This window comes from Trematomus bernacchii, unplaced genomic scaffold (assembly GCF_902827165.1).
Source record: "Trematomus bernacchii unplaced genomic scaffold, fTreBer1.1, whole genome shotgun sequence".
Taxonomy (NCBI): Eukaryota; Metazoa; Chordata; class Actinopteri; order Perciformes; family Nototheniidae; genus Trematomus; species Trematomus bernacchii.
The window spans coordinates 18,687,025-18,707,277 of NW_022987593.1; the positions used below are offsets into that span (position 1 = coordinate 18,687,025).

The following is a 20,253-nucleotide window of genomic DNA, read 5'->3' on the forward strand; positions in this document are numbered from 1 at the left end:
CACGCCCGTTTGACTGAATTTTTTTTTGGAAGCGGCCATTGTATTTGCTCGCTTACCCGAAGAGATTACTTTTGTGAAAGCAGTTATTATAGCAACACTAAATAAATCATCGGAGCGGTGGAATTGATGAGGATGTCTCGGCGCTTCTGGCGATTTACTCGGAGGACGCGAAGTGCGGCATTCAGAAGCTTCTACTGAATGCAGTTTCAGTGGATCAGCAAAGTTAGCAGACCTGGCAAAGTCATGTCGTGACGACTACGAAGGTAAAATAAAATACATGCACTGCACTGTTTTAATCTGCACAATACTGGTCTTAGATGTACTTTTATTTGCTCAGTAGATCGAGCTAGCCATGCTAGAACTTGCTAACGTTAGGTCCAAGCTGGCTAACAACATCTAGCTAGCTAGCTATTCTCAGCCGTGCCCGCTATGAACACGTTTTGACTTGTGAATAAGTGTGCAATGTTCTGTAATTTGCTTCACTAACTCATGGCACTAATCGTGTGTTTCAGGCGAGGTGTTTCTCTCAGGATTAGAAACTAGTTTTCCCCTCCGGGATAAAACGATAATATAACGTTAGCAATTAGCATGCTAGCTGGACATAATGCTACCTCTGTGGCTACACTGAATGCATAGAGGTAAACAATAGATTGTAGTTGCTATAATTTCAAGTAATTTGCAACATTCATTCTACATGTTAATGGTAAAAGCTTAAACAGTTGATTACCTGCATGCCACAAAGACTGATGTTCTAATATTTTTGCACATTTAAGTAGAAATGTAATTGAAATTCTATTTACTGCCTAAACATTGTTCCTTGTCATAGTATTATCCTAAATAGTTTGACCTTGTTTCCTCAGAAGGCTTCTCAGACTACATGGAGGATCCCTCAGAGAAACACAGTTTCCACGTTCAGTTCCCCCCCGCTGAGAGTAGGCAGCTCCACACCCTGTGCCCGGTCAGCGGACACCATCAGGACTACTATCTGATCACAGAGGATCCCATCCTGACCGCTGCTGCCATACTGCAGCAAACAGGAGGGAACGGAGGTGAAAACACACTTTATACATTTAGATATGTGGAGCACAAAGAAAAGCATTGCTAAAAAACATTTAGCAGCTAAACTGTGGATAACAAGTAAACCACATTGGTTTGTTATTCAATATTCAAAAGCTTTTTGAATCATTACATGTCACTTGTTAGATGCTTTTATCCAAAGCTTACATACTCAATACTGGGCAATCCCCACAGGAGCACTTTGGGGTGAAGTGTCTCAGGGACACAACGACATGCTGACTGCAGTGGGGTTTGAACCTGTGCTCCCCTGATCCGAACACCAATGCACTTATCCACTGCGCAACACGCCTCCCTATCATGTCCTGAGAGCCCTCCATCCCCCAATTGCTAGTGCCTTCACCATTTAAAATGTTAATAGTCAAATCAAAGGTATTCCCCGTGTTCCTCCTGTTGTGTGCCTGCAGAGACAGACTCAGAGGTGGAGATCGCCCACAGTGATGACTCTGACGTGGGGGGGCTCTCTGTTATGGGTTGCTCCCCCTCCGGTATTTGGACAATGTTGTCTCGTTGTTGCGATTAAACTGATCTTGTATCTTGCATATTTCACCTTAGGAAAGTGGGCACGCGATGACAGCTTCCTTGACACCATCATGGCGATGGACCGCCGTGCCATGGTCAGCAAGGAGAATGAGGACCTGTGTGCCAAGGAGATGCACGACGAACGGCTGCTGCATTCACACAAGGCCCAGGAATCGAGGTGGAGCAACAAAATACCTTTCAGGCTGGGCTTCTGGCAGTGCTAAGCGAGCTGATTAAATCCAACAGGCCTTCAATACAAAAATTAAGAAAAACTTGTCATTGATAAACTGTACAATGACTTGTTGGGAGGCGTGTGGTGCAGTGGTCTGGTGCACAGGTTCAAACCCCACTGCAGTCAGGATGTCGTTGTGTCCCTGGGCAAGACACTTCACCCCAAATTGCCTACACCTGGGACAGTTAATTTTGTATTATTGTGATTATATATATATATATATGCCACTGTTATTAATACTGACACCTAACTTTGCACTAAGGTGTGTCTGCTGCTGAGCCTACCTATTGTTATTATATATATATATATATATATTGCCACTGTTATTATATTGTGTTGATACTACTGACACTTATTGATCTGCTGCTGATAAATAAAAGAGAACCTACATGCACGGCACTAGCATCATGACTGTCTTTGTTTAAACCAGCAGCAGTGCACAGACTAACCTGTGTGTGTGTAACGTAGTTCTTCAGGTGTGTATGCTTAACATGTATGTATTTATCACAGTAAAGATGGTATACAACAGTTTTTAACCTCATCCCATTGTCTTTAACACACATTTAACATAATAATATACTCATTAATATACAAATATACAGTATGAGTACTGTTTTGATACTGACATTTAATCTTTGCACTAAGGTGTGTCTGCACTATTGTAATTGTGTCTGTTGACTGGTAAATAAAAGAGAAAACCAAATGCACTACAAAAGATCAGCTTTATTGTCAATTTACAATTTCCATGCTGTTCAGATGCCTCTCCCCAACGTTGCTTCCAGGCGAATACAGAAGAGATGAAAAGAGCCCTTGGACATTCGGAAATCTTTGATCCACTGCACGTTGGCACCACCTCCCACCAAGCCGATGTTCTATTGTTCACCCAGAGAGAGCGTGGGACACGACGCGTTCCGTAGTATTCGCATATCTGGAAACACATACAAAGACACAAATTAGCCCTACATAACTCCATAAATCCAACATTAGATAGTATTAATGTAATTTAATGAACGTACCATTGCTGTTCTTTGGGCGTGACAACGATCATCATGCTCAGCTCTCCTACGGCGAAACATGTCCATAGCGTGTGCTTTTCGTGGTCCAATCCTTTTATTTTAATCCTCCGACTCAGCATTTCTATTGCATTTGAATGGTCTATTTGTATTTGTGGTTATTGGCTTAAATAACTCAGTTACGAAGCTGTATAACACGACCACCAAAACGTCAACTCCATACCGTGCCTGAGGTCGGAAGGTAAACAGAAGCATACAGCGGAAGCGGACGTTTTTTTTCTTCTTCTTCTCTCGGTTTTTTGGCGAATTGCAACTTTAAGGTGCATACCGCCACCTACTGTACTCGCCGTGAAGTTGTTTGCGGCCTGCCAGTAAACCCAAAGCAGAAGAAGAAGAAGTGACGTCAGCGGCTCATTTGCCCAATCCACCCCTAGGAACTCATTTTGGTGTGAACGCGATCTGCTTTAGTTCATCAGAACTAAAGAGCTCTCATGAACTAAAGTTCTCATGAACTACTGTGGGAAAAGTACTTGGTGTGAACGCCCCTATTGAGCACTGAGGACGTCACACAGTCTGCAGGTGTAGTGAAGAAACCTGTGAACCATAAGGCAGATTTACTGAACAGGATGATAATTATGGCTGTTTAGTTTGAATATTAAAACCAAGATTAAACCAAACTACAACATGCAGCACAAACTGAAGCTTAGCTATCAGTATTTCTGTCAGTGAAGAGCAGGACTGTGGCTGTGCTGTGGTCACACACTTCACTCACTCACACACACTTCTCTCACATACTCACTTCGCTCACTCACATACTTCACTGACTCACACACTTCACTCAGTGTGACAGGCTGTCTTTCCTGTGTTCATGTTCTAATGCACATGTGTCAAACTCAAGGCCCGGGGGCCAAATCCGGCCCTTGGTGGATTTAATTTCGGCCCGCAGGATAATTTCTAATTACTATTAGATCTGGCCCACCGGTATATTGCACGCACACCTTCACTCCATCCTGAGGGTTTCCTCAGCTCAGAGCCTGACCCCAAACATTGATGAACTTGCACCCAAGATGAGATGCCAAGTATCTGGCTTGAACTAGCATCACAGAGCAGCACACTGAGTTTACATGGATGTTTCCTTCTGCACTTTGTCTCTCACGACAACAGGGAATGTTTGTTTTTTTCTTTCAGGGGAATAGTTTTTTTGAAGCTGTTGTTGGCCTGTGGAGAAATGTAATCATAAGAAATGACTCTGGAAAAGCTGCAGATAGAGCCATAAGAAATTAATGCAACTGATTATTTAATGTTTAATGTTGTTTTTATAGGCAATAATTGAAGCTTTGTTAGTTCCAGGTTTAATATGTGCAATAAGTTCATTTCAATAAGTTCTGCTATAAACATTGAACCAGTCCGGCCCTCGACTAGTACCCATTTTTTAATTTTGGCCCACTGTGTATTTGAGTTTGACACACCTGAGGCCTGTACGACGAAGCCGGATTTTCGCTTAGCCGGCTGACTTCAGGGAAAATTCGGGCTTTCCGGTCCTACGACGCTGGTTCTCTTTTTAGCGGGCTAGATCTCCATGGTAACTTATGCTGAGCGGCTAACCTCCTCGGGAGGAGGTTAGGTTGCAGGCTAAGAGATCAACTCAGTGAAAGCACCGCCTGCTGACCAATCAGAGCTCCGTGTGCGGAGTTTAAAGCTATCAAGTCATATTACAGGATAGAGGAAATACAGAAAAACTGCCGTTACAGGAAAGACGGCCGGCAAAAATCAACTGACTGTGTGAACGTGAACATTAATAGAATATCCCCTCCCATCTTCAGAGCAATCTGACTATTATAACATTAGCGTTAAGAAAGCTTACTTAAATATCTGCCACAACATAAGTAACCGGATCAGAGTAACATTAAGTACAGTCCGCGGCACTGTGAGTGCAGACGTCGATGTGTCCCATTATCATTCATATCATATCACATCATAATGTATCATATATTTCCTTATCTGAGTCAGCTTCTTGAGCCGTATCTGGCTGTGCAACACTCACAGTGTCACATACTGTATGCAGAAGTATTATTTTAAGCAACACATTAAGTTGACGAAACACTCGAGTCAAATGTAATTAAAGTCAGATCGTGTCTTAGACGGGGCAGTGATATCATAAACCTGTTAATGAACGTATTCAAACACTTTTTCTGTTACCAGCTGTATTCACCTTGCAGGTGCAGCTATGTGGCTTTTATCCTGGATAAAGTGTTTAAGTCATGGATGTTTAAAGTTTAACTTTTTCATATTTGTCTAATATTAAAGTTCACTTTTCATTCAGGAAGTATGACGCTGCGCTGTCAGTACGCTTGTCCATGTTTGTGATTGGTGGAATGCTCCAAATACCACCCCTTTCATGTGAACGCGCACCTAACTAGATAGTAGTGATGTGTCGGTCGCGAACGAGCCGATTCTTTTGAACGGCTCTTTGGTACGAACGAGGGGAACCGAGTCCTACTTGGTGAGAGCCGTTCTTGTTATCGTTCAATCGTTGGTCCGCACGGTCCGCACTCACTGCCTGCCAAAATCCACTCGCCTTTTAAAAAGCTTGATTTTGTTCCCCAAACGTATTCTGTGAAGATCCGCCACTACTCTGATTGGTAGGTTTCAGCACGAGGAGTGAGATGGGGTGGGTCTTAACGGAATACGCGCGAGAGAGAAGTCATAACAAGTGGTACAGGACAGGTAGACGACGTGTTTTTCGGATGGAAAATGAGCCAAACGCGAAAACGCAGCAGCATTTGGATGCACTTCAACCAAAACCCAGGCAGTGATAAAGCGCACCATTTGTAAAGGCAAAATATCCTTTAAAGCAGGGTCAACAAATAATCTCCATCGCCACTTAAAAACACAGTATCTAATATTAAGAGTTGCATGAATTTCATTCAAGGCAAGGCAACTTTATTTACTTAACACATACAGAGGGTAAATTCAAAGTACATTCACTGACATGAATGACATGGATATGGCGCCACCTTGTGTCATGTTTACAATGCCGATTATTGACATTAGGTCTGGCAATCATTATCCTGGTGATTATTTTGCAGATAAACCTAGTAACCTTAAAAAAACGGCTCTTTTGAACGGCTCTTTGAAAGGAACGGAGCCATAAGATCCGGCTCCCTTCAAAGAGCCATAATTCCCATCACTACTAGATAGGACACGGCTGGCTTGAGCGATCCACTTGATAACCAGCGTCGTCGGACCGCTTAGCGAGAGCGCGTATGTTTTGGATTGGGCCAACCGGCTAACTCAAACACATCCAGGTTAGAAAAATCCGGCTTCGTAGTACAGGCCTCTGATCTAATGTATCTTGACAAACACTATTTCAATGGGTTTAACTTTTAAAGCAAACACATACAATTCTTCTTTTCTGAAATCATAGGTTAACTTATAGCATTATTATGGACATTATTTACGGCTTATGACATTAGTTTGAATGCAATTTCACCCTTTTTATTAAAGTAAATCAATACAAAACAGAACATGAAAAAGGAAAACAAAGGATACTGTATACAAAACATAGTCGGTACACACACAAAAGAGAATTATAGTTGACAAGCTCTTGGAAATAGTTTTCTATGAGTGAAATACTTCTCTTTACTAAACCCTAGTGGCAGCAGTGTGAAACTGCAGCTACATCAGCTAATTTATGTTCCTCTGTAATATCCCAATGTGTTTTTCAATAGCAAACATGTATATTTGTACTTAATTCATGAATATTAATTTGAATATTCAAATAGATAAAAAAACTTAATGCATATATTAACATTCAGGTTGAACCATATAATGTTATCCTGTGGGAGATGCATGTCACTCAATCCAATAGTAGTCAAACGAAAGGTCATCCTTCAAATAATAAAGAGTTATCATTGGAGCGCCACTATTTGAACCAAATGTAAAGACAGTCCATCCAAAGGTTGCAAGTCATAAAAACAAATCACTGAACTGCCTACCCCTAGGGGTACTTTGGAGTACTGCAGTGAGTTTTATTTTTGTATTCTTTATCGGAAAATAAATAGCTATGCATAATTAGAAATATAATGATACTATAATATGTGTTTAAAAAACTCATGTAAATTGAAAAGACTGTATATTCAATGTTCAATACTGGTGACCCACTCCAAGTAAAACATAAGATAAAGACTGTTGAATGTATAAACTTAGTGAAGCCGTTTTTAAACATTTTACTGTAAAAGAATCACAGACATTTTAGAACATAAATGCAACGCCTGCTGTGTTTATCTGGATTTGTTGACCGTGCTGTACAATGCAGCTGGATCCTCTTCAGAGTCCTGCCCTCTGGTCCTGAGAGATAAATGAAGTATTTCTTAGAGGTAATAATAATGCAAAAGGAATGAAACAATATATGAACAATGTTCCTGCTCACCTCGGGGCAGCACTGCTGAACTTGACGGCAGCGTACTCCGAGACTTCCTGTTGCTCCGTGTGTCTGAAGGGCAGAGCTGCTCTCAAATTGGAGTCAAGAGGGTCTGCCCGGTTGTTGGAGAAGTGAACGGTGGCATACTGAAGGTCCTCCTGCTGCTCCGGCTGATCAGGTACACACTGCAGGGAGGAAACACTTTCAGCTACACATTTTTACATTAATAAGTATTTCATTTACAGAGGAATGGACCCAGGACAGAAAAGGCCAAAGCAACAGCAGCTGTGGTAATGATGGAAAGGACAAAAGGTAGGAACACTTCTGGATGTACAAGGAATTTATTCAAATCAAAGACAAGAAGAGAATTAAAGAGATTCTGTTAGAAATGTACTTTTATAGAAGGATGTCAAAAGAGCAGCAAGTGGTCCTCTTCTGTCAGATACATTTTCTAGAAGCACTTAAAGACCATGAAATACTCCTCAGTATAAATTGAATCTAACATGTTTTATTTTGTAATAGATTACTAACATATGTATCTATTCTCACCTCTTCCCTGTTGTCCGCTCTCTCTTCACTCTCAGAGGAGTCCCTAGAAGCCCTCTTTCTTCTGTTAATGAGAGTTTATTAAAAAACAAATCAAATGTTTTAGTTCTGACAAACTGACTTTCATTGATTAAACAAACAACGATTAAGAGTAACAGATCTGCTCACCTGATCCACGGGAAGACAGAGAGAGAAATGACAGCCAGGAGAACAACAGAGATTGTTACAGCAGCTGGTAGCTTCCATGATCCTCCTGAGAAACAGTGATCAACAGAGAACAGACAGTTAATACAGCAGTGTTTCTCATATACAGTATGGATACTTTGGAGTATAGCAGGGGGTGTGTGAGACTTTATTTTCAACCTTCCTATTCCTAAACTAATGATACTGTAATTTGTTTTTAAAATAATGTAGCACTTGTTCAATGTTCAAGTGCTGAAACAAATGGAAATACATGTATGAGATTGTTAGTTTTGTGATGAACGAGTGTGTATACACAACTCTCACTGAGTACACAGGGAATGACTGCACCCTATACTGAATCTGGACCCTCGGTTTAATTATTTCCTTATGTCAGAGAAAACAACCCCTATCCTGAACCGGAAAGGTACATTTGAACACACACTCCTTTTTCAGCCTCCTACCAAGACAACGTGACTGAAAACAAACAAGCTGATAAGTGTGTGGTGGATGAATTCATAACATGTACCTTTCACCAAACTCAGATGTAAGTTGGAGTTACTACGTCCTAACTTGTTCTGGGCTTCACAGGAATAACTGCCACTGTGTTCAGCTCTGAAGTCAGTGATGTTGAAGATCTGTCCTGAAGCTTTTGGAGAGTCTTCATCCTCCTTGTACCAGGTGTAGTTAGCTGCTGGGTTAGCATCACTGCTACAGGTCAGAGTCACTGAACTGCCCTCCTCTATCTCAGCAGAGGGTCTCACTGACACAGAGGGGAGCTTTGGAGCATCTGGAGATTCAGAGAGACCGGTGTCATTCACATCACTATGTTTTAAATGTTAACATGGCTTTATCAGATGTTGCATTTTGGATATATGGATACATTTGGATAAATCGATACATTTTTAGGTAATTATTGTCAATAAATGTCCTTTAAAAAATCATTTTAAGCATCTTAAAATCACCTGAAGCTAATCAGAGAATTACAGCAGACAGTGAATGAGAAGGTATAGAGCTGAAGAAAGTAGTAAAGATCATAGAAATCTTCTCCAGCAAAGACTGGAAAGATTAAAGCTTTCAAACAATGTTCCACTCACATTTCACATCAATGGAGATGTTTTTAGATGTTTTCACCCCCAGCTTATTCTCAGCCGTACAGTAATACTGTCCGGAGTCAGAGGACTGGATGGAGCTGAGGACGAGACGTGGTGCTTCATTGACAGAAGAAAGGTGTTCATTTTGATTCTTCTTGTACCAGGTGTAGTTAGCTGCTGGGTTAGCATCACTGCTACAGGTCAGAGTCACTGAACTGCCCTCCTCTATCTCAGCAGAGGGACTCACTGACACAGAGGGAGGCTTTGGAGCATCTGGAAGAGATTAGTTTGCACGATTAATGAAAAATTGCACCCAGCTCATCAGGAAAACATCTCTCCATCAAGGTTCTCAAAATTAGCAGAATGTGAAATTGAAGTAAGTATGAGAACCCTGAAAGACCCTTTTCAAGTGATTAAAACATGACAATTACAATTGATAAAATGTATTTCCTCACATTTCACATCAACAGAGATCATTTCAGATGTCCGTTTCCCCAGCTCGTTCTCAGCCGCACAGAAATACTGTCCGGAGTCAGAGGACTGGATGGGGCTGAAGAAAAGCTTTGGTTCTGTAGTGAGAGGAGGAAGTTTCTGATTTCCATTCTTCTTGTACCAGGTGTAGTTAGCTGCTGGGTTAGCATCAGTGCTACAGGTCAGAGTCACTGAACTGCCCTCCTCTATCTCAGCAGAGGGACTCACTGACACAGAGGGGAGCTTTGGACCATCTGGAAGAGAAATGTTAAAGATTATATTTTTTTATGACGCATGATTGACTATTTTATAATTTATTTTTAAACTATCCCTAGTCATCTATATTGTAATTTGATCAGGTGTAAAATCAAAGATTTCTGCTTATGGAGAAAGCCACTAAATGTGCTTAATCTTAATATTAATGGCTTCAAAACTCATGCTTCTCTCTGGTAACTGGCTTTAATAGAGCAGTAAACTAAACTGTATAACATCAAACAGTTAATGCAGCAACAACGTTTTTATACTTCAAAATGTCATTAAAAAAGAACTGTACACATTTGTATTCATAAAAAAGTAATTTATGTATGTCACACTGAACATGTTGGGTTTATTGAAAGCTACATTTCTAAAATTAGTGCTTGTAGGATACTTGTTTTTATCTTTATGGTTGCCCGGATAAAAATGAAACTGATGTAATGTACTTTAGAAGACTCCGGTGAGGTTATGTACAGTATGTCTATAACGTCACTGTATTGTAATGTCAATGTATGTGTGTAAGAGTAAACTCACACACTGGAGGAGAGGGAAAGTCCTCATATCCCTTCAAAGCACAGGAATAACTGTCTGCATTGTTTGGGTTGCTTGTATAATCAGATGTTTCTCCCTGAATACTTTGTCCGTTCTTGTACCAGATGTAGGAAGGATTAGAAGATTGAGGACAACTGTTCTGACAAAACAGTCTGTTTGTACCTGATGTGACCTGGAGATCTGGATTTATGAAGGAACATGAATGTTATTTAAGACAAAAACTCTCAAAACACATGCATATTATTATTTTAACCAAAACATTAATAAATCATTAACATATAATTGAAAATTGTTACTTGAGACGGACAAAGTGACTCCAGGTGAACCACTATATTTTCCTCCTTGGTTTGTTTCAAATCTGAACCAGTACTCAGCTGAGTCGCTCTCTGTCAGGTTTTTGATTCTCAGAGTGCAGATGTTGTTTTCACAGAGATCCTCTACACGACCTGCATACTCTGGGTCTGTGGTCAGATCTACACGTACACCACCTTTCCATTTAGTGAACCAGAATGTTTTCTCCACTGTGATAACACTGCCTCTCCATGGAGATGGGAATGTGTAGCTGCATCTTATCTCCACTGTTGATCCTTTCACTGCACAGATCTTAGTCGAAGAGTAAGTCACTCCCCAGCCACCCTGACCCTGAACCACTGAAACACAGAGCACACCAGAAACTAGAATCAAAGTTAATCTATAAATTGCTGAGAAATTACCTGAACAGTAACAAAGAATGTAAAAATAAACATTTTACAAACGTTACTGGATAGAGCAGAAAAACACATGTGAATTCCTTCTTAGGCACTTTAAAACCAATGATACTCTTTGACTTTGTAGTTTCTTAATCAAACCAGGCAGAACAGAAGTCTACACAAAAAGGGTATGTTCAGTTTGACACGAGATTGGAAAATGCCTTCATATAAATAAACAGTGAATGATTAGCGATCATATTAATTAGAATAGTGTGAGATTCTCTGAACAGTTTCCTCTCTGTTCGCTCTGTGGTCAGGTTGCTGCTGAGGTAAGTGTGAAAATATCAGTAAATACTGAGCACTGAGGTGTGAGCAGCTTCTGTCTGATATACAGATAAGAAAAAGAAGAAGACTGCTTTCAACTCACAGTGTGGGAATATAACAGTCAGAGAGGAGAGAAGGAACTAGAAGGGTTTGGTGCAGAGTGGCGACATGAGAGAAGTTGAGACAGTATGAAATGACTAGTAAGAAAATATCCCTCTAAAACACTAACATTTTTATGAAAACATTTTTTTTAAACAGGCTCATCTTAAAAATACAACATAGCAAAATGTTATAACATGGTGAGGAGGGAACAGTTATGAATGAACAATATTCTCAGTTTGAAGCGTGTAAGAGTAATAAGCACACAGTTACTTTTGTGTTCAAATTACGTTGACCAATACAGGAAATACATTTTTACAAGTATCCATTACATGTAACACTAAAAGACTACCCGTTTCAACAAAGCTACACAAAACATATATTTGGACTATTTCTGGAAAGTTTGCATTTCATCTAACCCCGATCCACTTATTTCTACAAATGACCTGCTTTTACAAGTCCCACATTTTCCCAGAATCCCCTCTGTTCATGTGATGAATGTAAGTGTAGATGTACAGTACCTGACACAGAGAGCAGGAAGACAACTAATCCACTCGCTGCTGCAGTTAGACTCATAGCTGCTCCTCTCATCTCTGAGACTATAAAACATGTCAGATTAAATAATGTTCACAGGAGGTATACAGAATCAATACATCAATAAACTGTTTCTACTCACAGTGAAGGAGGAACCATGTGTTTATAGATGCCTTTCCTCTGTCACCAATGAGCAGAATACGGATATCAGGCTGTTAGAAGACTAGATTTACTTCCTCTTTAGATTATGAATATGCATGATGAGCCAAATGCCAGTAACACCCACTACACAACAAAATGCCAGTTAACACCCACTACTCAGTAAAGTGTTGTTGTGTTACAAAGTATAAACTTTTCTTATACAAAATAAACTATGGTTAAAACTTGTTTTGCTGCCGATATACCACTGAAACAAGAGAATTCAAATTAAGAGGAGAATAACAGTTGATCTCTATGAGCACTGAGGACGTCACACAGTCTGCAGGTGTAGTGAAGGAACAGGAAGGCATTAACCTGTGAAACCACGAGGCAGTTTAACTGAACAGGATGAAGAGAACTGTATTAATTATAAGAGAAAATGGAAAATGCCATATCAATTATCTTGGTTTGTTTCTTCTCTGTTCTCTCTGCGGTCAGGTTGCTTCTGTTTGTAGAGAAATGCAGAACACTGAGACGTGAGAAACTCACGTCTCAGTGGCAACCCAACATGAACACACACATAACACACATAATCAAGTGGACTGGAAGGAATCAGACACAAAATGTTCCAATAATTATTGTTGGAGCTATTTATTGATTTAACATGTTGATGTTGATCTATGTCATGGAAGAAGTTTCCTTCATAATTTAGTAATGCTGTTAACAGCATTCCAACTATCTGTTATTCAAAATCTTGATTCCGCCCGTTATTTTGCCGGCTTTCTCCTCCCACATTCCACATCGCAGAAACTCCGTTCGAACATCAAAATGTTCAGCTCGGTCGGGAATCGATGGCTATTACTTTTATCATTCATAACTTTCATAATTCCAGAGATACATCCCATAATTCATCACATTTTTAACCATTGAAGTCAATGGAGAAACTCTTCAGACTTGAAAAATCTTCAAAATCTTCATGCGACTTCAACTGCTAACTGTTCATTCATACTTTCACTCAGAAACCTCATTCCAACTTTAAAATGTTACACATCTTTCTGACATTATTCGTGTAACACAACCTTTAAATCTGATTCTTACTTTTAGAGATATTAAACATTGTTCAGACCTTGGTAAAAAGGCTTTCTTCAGATTTTAACATTAACTAGAGTGCGTGATGTCACAGCTAGAGTGGAGGAAATCTTGAAATTTGCCTTCATATTTTTTTTTAAACTGCCATAATTCCCAAACCCTACATTCCTGAGACATAATTTTTCATGACAAACGTAGGAAAACATCTCGTAGCTTGAAAAATGACAAATAATTAAGCAAAGAATAATTAAACAAAATGCCTCTTGAGGGCATGAAGTGACAAAAACGTTCAACATGCCTCCATTAAAGCCCATTGTAATTTCAGGCAGATATTTCCTCACACCTTTAGTTAAACTGCCAAAAAGGCCACATTATTAACCCGAAAGTACACAAAAATTACACTTCAGATACTCAAGGTCCTTGAGATGCTTCACGTTTTGAAATTGCACAGATATCTGTTACAGTTCTTCGACAAAACGTGAGGTTTATCTCTCATTCAGAACAATGGAAACCTTTGATCTCTGCACACCTCGTTAGCTCAAATATAAACACCTGTGTCATGGAACACGATGATGTCATAACACACAGGTGTTCGTGTTTGAGCTAACGACGTGGTCACTGGAGTTTAACAGACTGGGGCCGTGGCTGCGTTTCACTTCGGTTAAATGGATTCCTTGCGTCCCTCACTTGCGTCGTTTCCCTGCGACTAGTCCCTCCCACCAGGGAAGCATGGAGAGACTCAAGGAAACCACGAGAAGCAGGGAAATGAGTTTTAAGAGCAATGGGACGTCCTTTCCTCCGGAGGGTCACGTGAAGCGACGTCCGTTTGTGATGACGCTGCACAGCTGATCGTCTGACAGCAGCCAGCTCTGTCCCCGTTATTTTCACAAACACCCCCGCCTCTGTTAGTACACATTTACTGACACAAACATTTGTATCATCTGTTGTAGACCCAAATACATTAAATAAGAACTCATTCTCAAAAAAGATAAACGCCATTCTTAAAATGTATAAACGAACAATAGTTAGATTAATATTGATTAGAGTGCACAATAGAAATAAAATAATTGAGAGAAGAAAGAGAGATATGTTATCTATCAAAACCCAGTTAGATTAACATTCATTGGATTGCACACTTTGTCTGTTTGTGTGGATATGTAGCACATTAATATGTTAAATAGCACTTAATGACTGACTGAATGGAAATGACAATAAATGAAAATGTAAAACGAAAAAAGCGATCATGAAAATGTTTCCAATAAATGAATAAAATGATTTTTGAGCACTTTGTTGTTCAGATATATCACATATTTGTAACTGAATGATGCATTCATTGAAACAGAACACGGTATGAACTGAGGAGTGAGTCCCGTGAGTTTCATGTGTTTTCTTCACTCCGCTGGGAAACTGCTCTCATGTCAAGAAGCATCAGATCATTGCATGCGCTGCATCGTCCAATCAGTGAGCGATACACAGTAAGGGGGCGGGGCGAGTCTCTGAGGATTTCATCGAAGGATGGTCTGGTGGTTCCTCGATTATAGCTCCTCCATTATCGCTCCTCGCTCCTCAGTCCTCGGTCCTCCGGCAAAAATAAGGCCATTGGGACGCTACTCAAGATGGCGCAGACAAATCAACTTCCGGTGAGACCGAGACCGAGGAGCGAGGAAATGAAAAATAAGAGAAGTGAAACGCAGCCCGTGTCTCAATTCAGGGGTTTCATCCTTCGAAGGGTGCATTCGTAGACCGCACACGTCACTTCCGCCGAAAGAAGGCTGTCCCAATTTAAAAAAAAGACGAGACTCCTCCGAATGCGGCCCACGAATGCAGCCTACTTTTCCCCAATTTGAAGGATACATCTGATGTACACTCCGCGGTCTACCATATCCCAGGGTGCAATGCGCGCAGGGAAGAGTGAGTTGTTTTCAAATGAAATGGCTTCCGGTCTCCCCAGCAGAGTGGATTTAAAAGCAGCAGCAAGCGGAGGAATCACTAATAAATGTGAGTATTGGGTTTTAACTTACTTTAAATTAACTAACGTCACACACGTCAAACCCAAGGGGCATTAAAACGTACATTTTCGTTAAATAATATGGATAAATATGTGACGCTAACTAGCTAGCTGGACGTACTGCACTGTTGTTTACACTTATTTTTAATTCAATTCAGAAGTTTACTAAAGTCATACAGAGGCTCTGTTATAGATAAGTTATAATGTATATTACATAAATAGACCAAAGTGAAAACATTTAGACCGGTATAGCCTACAGTACGGTGGGATTTATAAAATGCTACCCTGACGTGTAGCTGCTGTTAGCTTTATTTATTTCTCTGACATGTTGCAATGTTTTACTGTTTATTAAACTTTGGGACAACATTACAACCTTTGTGTTCAGCTCATGCTGCTTTGAGGTAGGGCTAAAAGAAAAGCCTATTTTAAATATTTCCACCAGATTTGATCATCTTTTATTTAGGTTAAAGTTTATTTAATGTATCATAATCCCATAATAATAAGACAATCACAAATAGACAGCAGCCTTTTGCTTGTTGTTAGTTTGTGCCGTGCTGTCAAAGGGATGCACGTGTGACTGTCTTCATCTCTTTAGTTTTTTAAAAACCATAACAGTACATCATTTTGAATGATCCTTTAGGGATTGTTTGTCTGAAATGCTTAGAGTTAAATTTTGCAATAATACTTCTGCAACCCTGTGTTCAATATGATTAATTCACTTTTTTCTTTTTCTCTTGTTTTTCTCTGTAATTAGGACAATTCTGGAGAAATGGATCTGCTGGAGAAGGACCCCTAATCTGAAAAGTGCACAGCGGATCATCAGGACAGAGCTGCCATCCACCTGGACCCCCCGAGGTGCTGGAGAAAGCAAACCGGCGATCAGGACCCTCCTCCACCCAGACCTCTGCTCACTGCCGTCCTACCGTCCGTTGTGTCTTAGTTTCAGAATTAGATTTTGTATGTGTCCTTTCTTTTAATAGATATGTAACGATTATAGCTCGAGTCTGTCTGATTCCCCAAACAGCTGCTTCTATTTACTCGCTGCACATATAATACAAATAAACAACTCCATAAACACACTTTTGCTGATATTTGTTTTACTGCTGATGATGTTAAATAACATGATTGATTTCCTGTCTCAATGATGAAAGTTATAATAATAGAAGACATGAAGCTGCAGAGAGAGGGTGGATATATTCTTACCTCTACTTTGTGATAAGATGAAAATACTATATTACATTGTAATTGTTAAACACATTGTTTATTTCATTTACTGAGGTTTTAACCATTATTTCCAACATGTGTACATAAGCAGTGAAATAATAGGATATCTCTAGGTCATTCAACTGTGTTCAGTTTAATTTTATTAATACAAAAAATAGGTAATAGAAAATGTTTAATTGTGTATTTCAGCAGAGCGGGGGGTCACGGTGCTGCTGGACCTGGAGGTGCTGACCTGGGGTCAGTGGGACATCATCTGGGCAGCTTTAGGGGAAGAAGGAGAATATAAACTGTTATGATCACAGCTATTAAGATTAGAACACTAATATTGTTAAGAATCAATCTATACAACATGCTTTTGTTCATTTAAAAAACATATTGTTTTATTAGTACAGAACAATTAAGACTTATTTTAAATATGAAATAATATGATTAAATTACATCAGCTATATATAATTTACTTGTTAACTTACTAATGTAACATTACTGGGGGCTAAAGGAATAGCTTCATCTTATTTACTTGGCCATGGTCCTCTTTAATTCATCGCCGACGGTGATCTCCAAAAAATGTAAAAGTAAAAGTAAAGTTTCTGGATCCTTTTCAGCTGAGTTAGCTTGTAAGCTAATTTGCTAGCAGGCTGCTGGAGCAGCGCAACCGAACAGCGCGTATCACGTGACGTAAATACGAAGCCCTCCGTAGGCTAGACAGTGGGTGTTTCTCAATCGCGAGTGCGCTTGCTTGGTAGCACATGTCTGCCGAGCATCTTGCTTCAGAAGCGAGTCAAGAAAACTTCCTGGCATTCGGAAAACGAAGTGTGGAACACGCTAGCAAATGTGCAGGTGTGCGTCATATGAGAGGCCCCGCCTCTTACATCTTCCGCCACAGATTTGGGGAAATTGGTCCGTGCGCAAAGCATTGTGGGGATTTTAAGACCGCGAAGTCTACTCATGTGCAGCCTCGATATTTCTCCAAACGGAGTACGCCGGGCTCGGTAGATTTCCAAGTATGCTGGAGATTGGAACAGTACTTCGGCGGCACTCGATGACGTAGTATGCTTGAAATAGTGGCTCTGAAGCAGCTTTACTCGCGATTGAGAAACACCCCTTCTCATTTCGTAGGCCGCTCGGTCCAGCCTACCCGGTCTACGTGGGCTGGGTCCTCCGTGGACCGCGTAGGCTGCGTACTCCGAAGGGTGCAGCCTTTGAATTGAGACACGGCCTGGGTGTTTCTCAATCGCGAGTAAAGCTGCTGCAGAGCCACTATTTCAAGCATACTACGTCATCGAGTGCCGCCGAAGTACTGCTCCAATGTCCAGCATACTTGGAAATCTACCGAGCCCGGCGTACTCCAATATTGTATAAAATAGGTGGAACATGTTGAAGTCAGTATGGTGAAACACAGCTGTCGTCGTTAGCTCAACAGCTCTACGTCAATTATGGGGTTTCTTCAAATGCCGTTGCCATGGCAACACAATGCTCCAACCTTATACTTTTCTCCAGAGTGCCGTGGTTCATTGTTTATTAATGTGTTTCAGCGGCATTTACCGACCGCTGCAGTGCTGGCTGCACTTCCACGGGAGTTTATTCTCCCGTTAGCTCCGGGTTAGCTCACACGGCTCTAAAGTATTCACTGTCTGACTGTCACACAAGCAGCTGATACATATCCCCAGTTCCCCTTAAGTGAATGTGTGTCAGTCTGAATTGACGCTGTTTGGCATCACAACGCTGTTATGAAAGTTTCTCTGGTATAACATGGGTGATGTTAGCATAGCAACCGAAGCTAAACTGACTACTTGCTAAGCCGTTTTCTACAGGCACTTTTTACCGGCGTATTTTTCATTATGATTCTACTTGTGATAGTCGGACATGACAACCTGTATAGCCCATGTATCTCCACAATGATCAATAACAGCGAACGGATGGTCAAAGTAAGGTTTCCTGCACGCCTCGACGTAAGAGACGTAAGCGACGCCACGTCATAGCTCCGAAGCTCTTGCCTCTGGACCGACAATTTTTTGGAGCTGGAAGTTAACCGCATTCCGGAGCTATGACGCGCCGCCGCTGCGGTGTGAACAGGAAAAAGCGCCGGTGTGAAAGGGCCATTGCCATTAGTGAGTTTTCCTCAAAAGCTGTTGCCATCCCTTGCAATAAAACACGATATTGCTATAACTCCTATGAAAATTGTCAAAAAGTGCTAAAACTTCACATGCCAACAGTCCAGCCGTGAAGACATCTACGGGACAGTTTTGAGATTTCTTCAAATGCCGTTGCCATGGCAACACAATGCTCGCCATGAAACACGGTTTTCTCATAACTTCAGGGAAAATGCTCCAAACGGCCCAAAACTACACAGGTTTGGTAACGATGCAGCCATCAACGCATCTAAGCGTATTATGGGATGTCATCAAATGCCATTGGCATGGCGACAGATCATTCGCCATCAAGTTAGTTCAAAAGTTTGCAGTTCAAATATTCTGCTGCTTTTCCAAGCCTTTTTACTTTCTTTTCTTCTCTCATCACACATTCAAGCCCCCAGTGTGCATGTATCATTTCAATCTAAATTCTTCACTTTCTTCTTAGACATTACATTTCAGCATAGCAGTTTAGCGTCAGCTTTTCAGCATAAAGCATTCCCACTAGCAATTTCTTCAGGAATTGCATTCTCTAGTTCTCGTTTATTCTTCTTTCTAGTAGCATCCCTCGTAGCAATAGTATATTTTACCTATTTTAAAATCAAACAGAAAACCTAGAGCCCTAGTTCAGTGTCTTTGGACACTGCCATGTCTGCTGGCGACCTCTGGTGGGTAAATAGATAAATGAGTGCAATGATGATATTTACATTTACTTTCATTTGGTTTAATTTGTTTATTGATTTGTGTTTACATTAATTCAGATTTGGTGTATTTTGTTGTTTTTCCTTTGTTTATCTTTCTGCACCAAACGTGGCAGAACCCTAACCTTTTGTCTTGTGCCGGACAGGTGCTGTGGGCCTGAGGCGGCAGACTCCCTGGTGGGAGCAGTGGTGTTCTTCACGTGTCTGTTTTGTGTGGTGTGCAGTGTCACGGGGGATATAGTTTGGACCCCTTACTCCCTTTTTTGTTAACTGCCGCTGTGGTAAGTCCCAGCCCTGTCCTTTCCCCCAAAGTGTGGATTTTATTGAAATGTATTGTATCTGGTGTTTTTAGATATTCTGTATTTTATAAATAAAGTAGCCTTTGATATTAACCCTTAAACTGTCTCTGGGCGAAACTCCCCCAGGTGGCGTTGTCAGCAACCGACCTCTTACACCTAGCCGCACCACCCCGCCACAACGCAGAGAAAACCGACACAGTTTCAGAAAGTAACACAGGAAACACACAGACTGACACAGTAACACAGAAAGCACATAGACTGACACACACAGTAACACAGAAAGCACACAGACTGGTACACACAGTAACACAGAAAGCACACAGACTGGTACACACAGCAACACACATACAGACACTCAGGTCACACAAAGCAGACAGCGAGGTAAATACATTCGTTGAAACTCATCACAGGAAGTGACAGTCCAATTATTTACATCTGTTCAGAGTCCTTTAGAATCGATGGAATTAAGATAAGATAAGATAAGACTTCAATTGTTATGCCAGAGTTACAAAAATACAATAAACACAGCAGCATAATAGTAAAACTGTACACTAACAGTGCAGTAAAAAGAGCAATTAAATATCTACAGGAAACAGAGACGGTCACATAATTAATGTAAACATTAACAGTAAGCCATGGTATCTTTCCAACTTTACC

At 40.6% G+C, this 20,253-nt stretch overlaps 1 protein-coding gene across 1 annotated transcript; it reads right to left on the reverse strand.

Annotated features, from left to right (window-relative positions):
• Positions 1–6,338: 6,338 nt before the first annotated feature.
• On the reverse strand, positions 6,339–12,206 carry LOC117482059 (B-cell receptor CD22-like). Its single transcript, XM_034130044.1, has 11 exons — positions 12,151–12,206; positions 11,996–12,073; positions 10,659–11,012; positions 10,345–10,542; positions 9,540–9,809; positions 9,088–9,357; positions 8,520–8,780; positions 7,979–8,063; positions 7,814–7,874; positions 7,274–7,449; positions 6,339–7,191 (listed from the first exon to the last, which is right to left on the reverse strand). The coding sequence occupies exons 2-11, from the start codon at positions 12,063–12,065 to the stop codon at positions 7,125–7,127; spliced, it is 1,812 nt and encodes a 603-aa protein (XP_033985935.1). The 5' UTR covers positions 12,066–12,073; positions 12,151–12,206; the 3' UTR covers positions 6,339–7,124.
• Between the last annotated feature and the right edge of the window lie 8,047 nt (positions 12,207–20,253).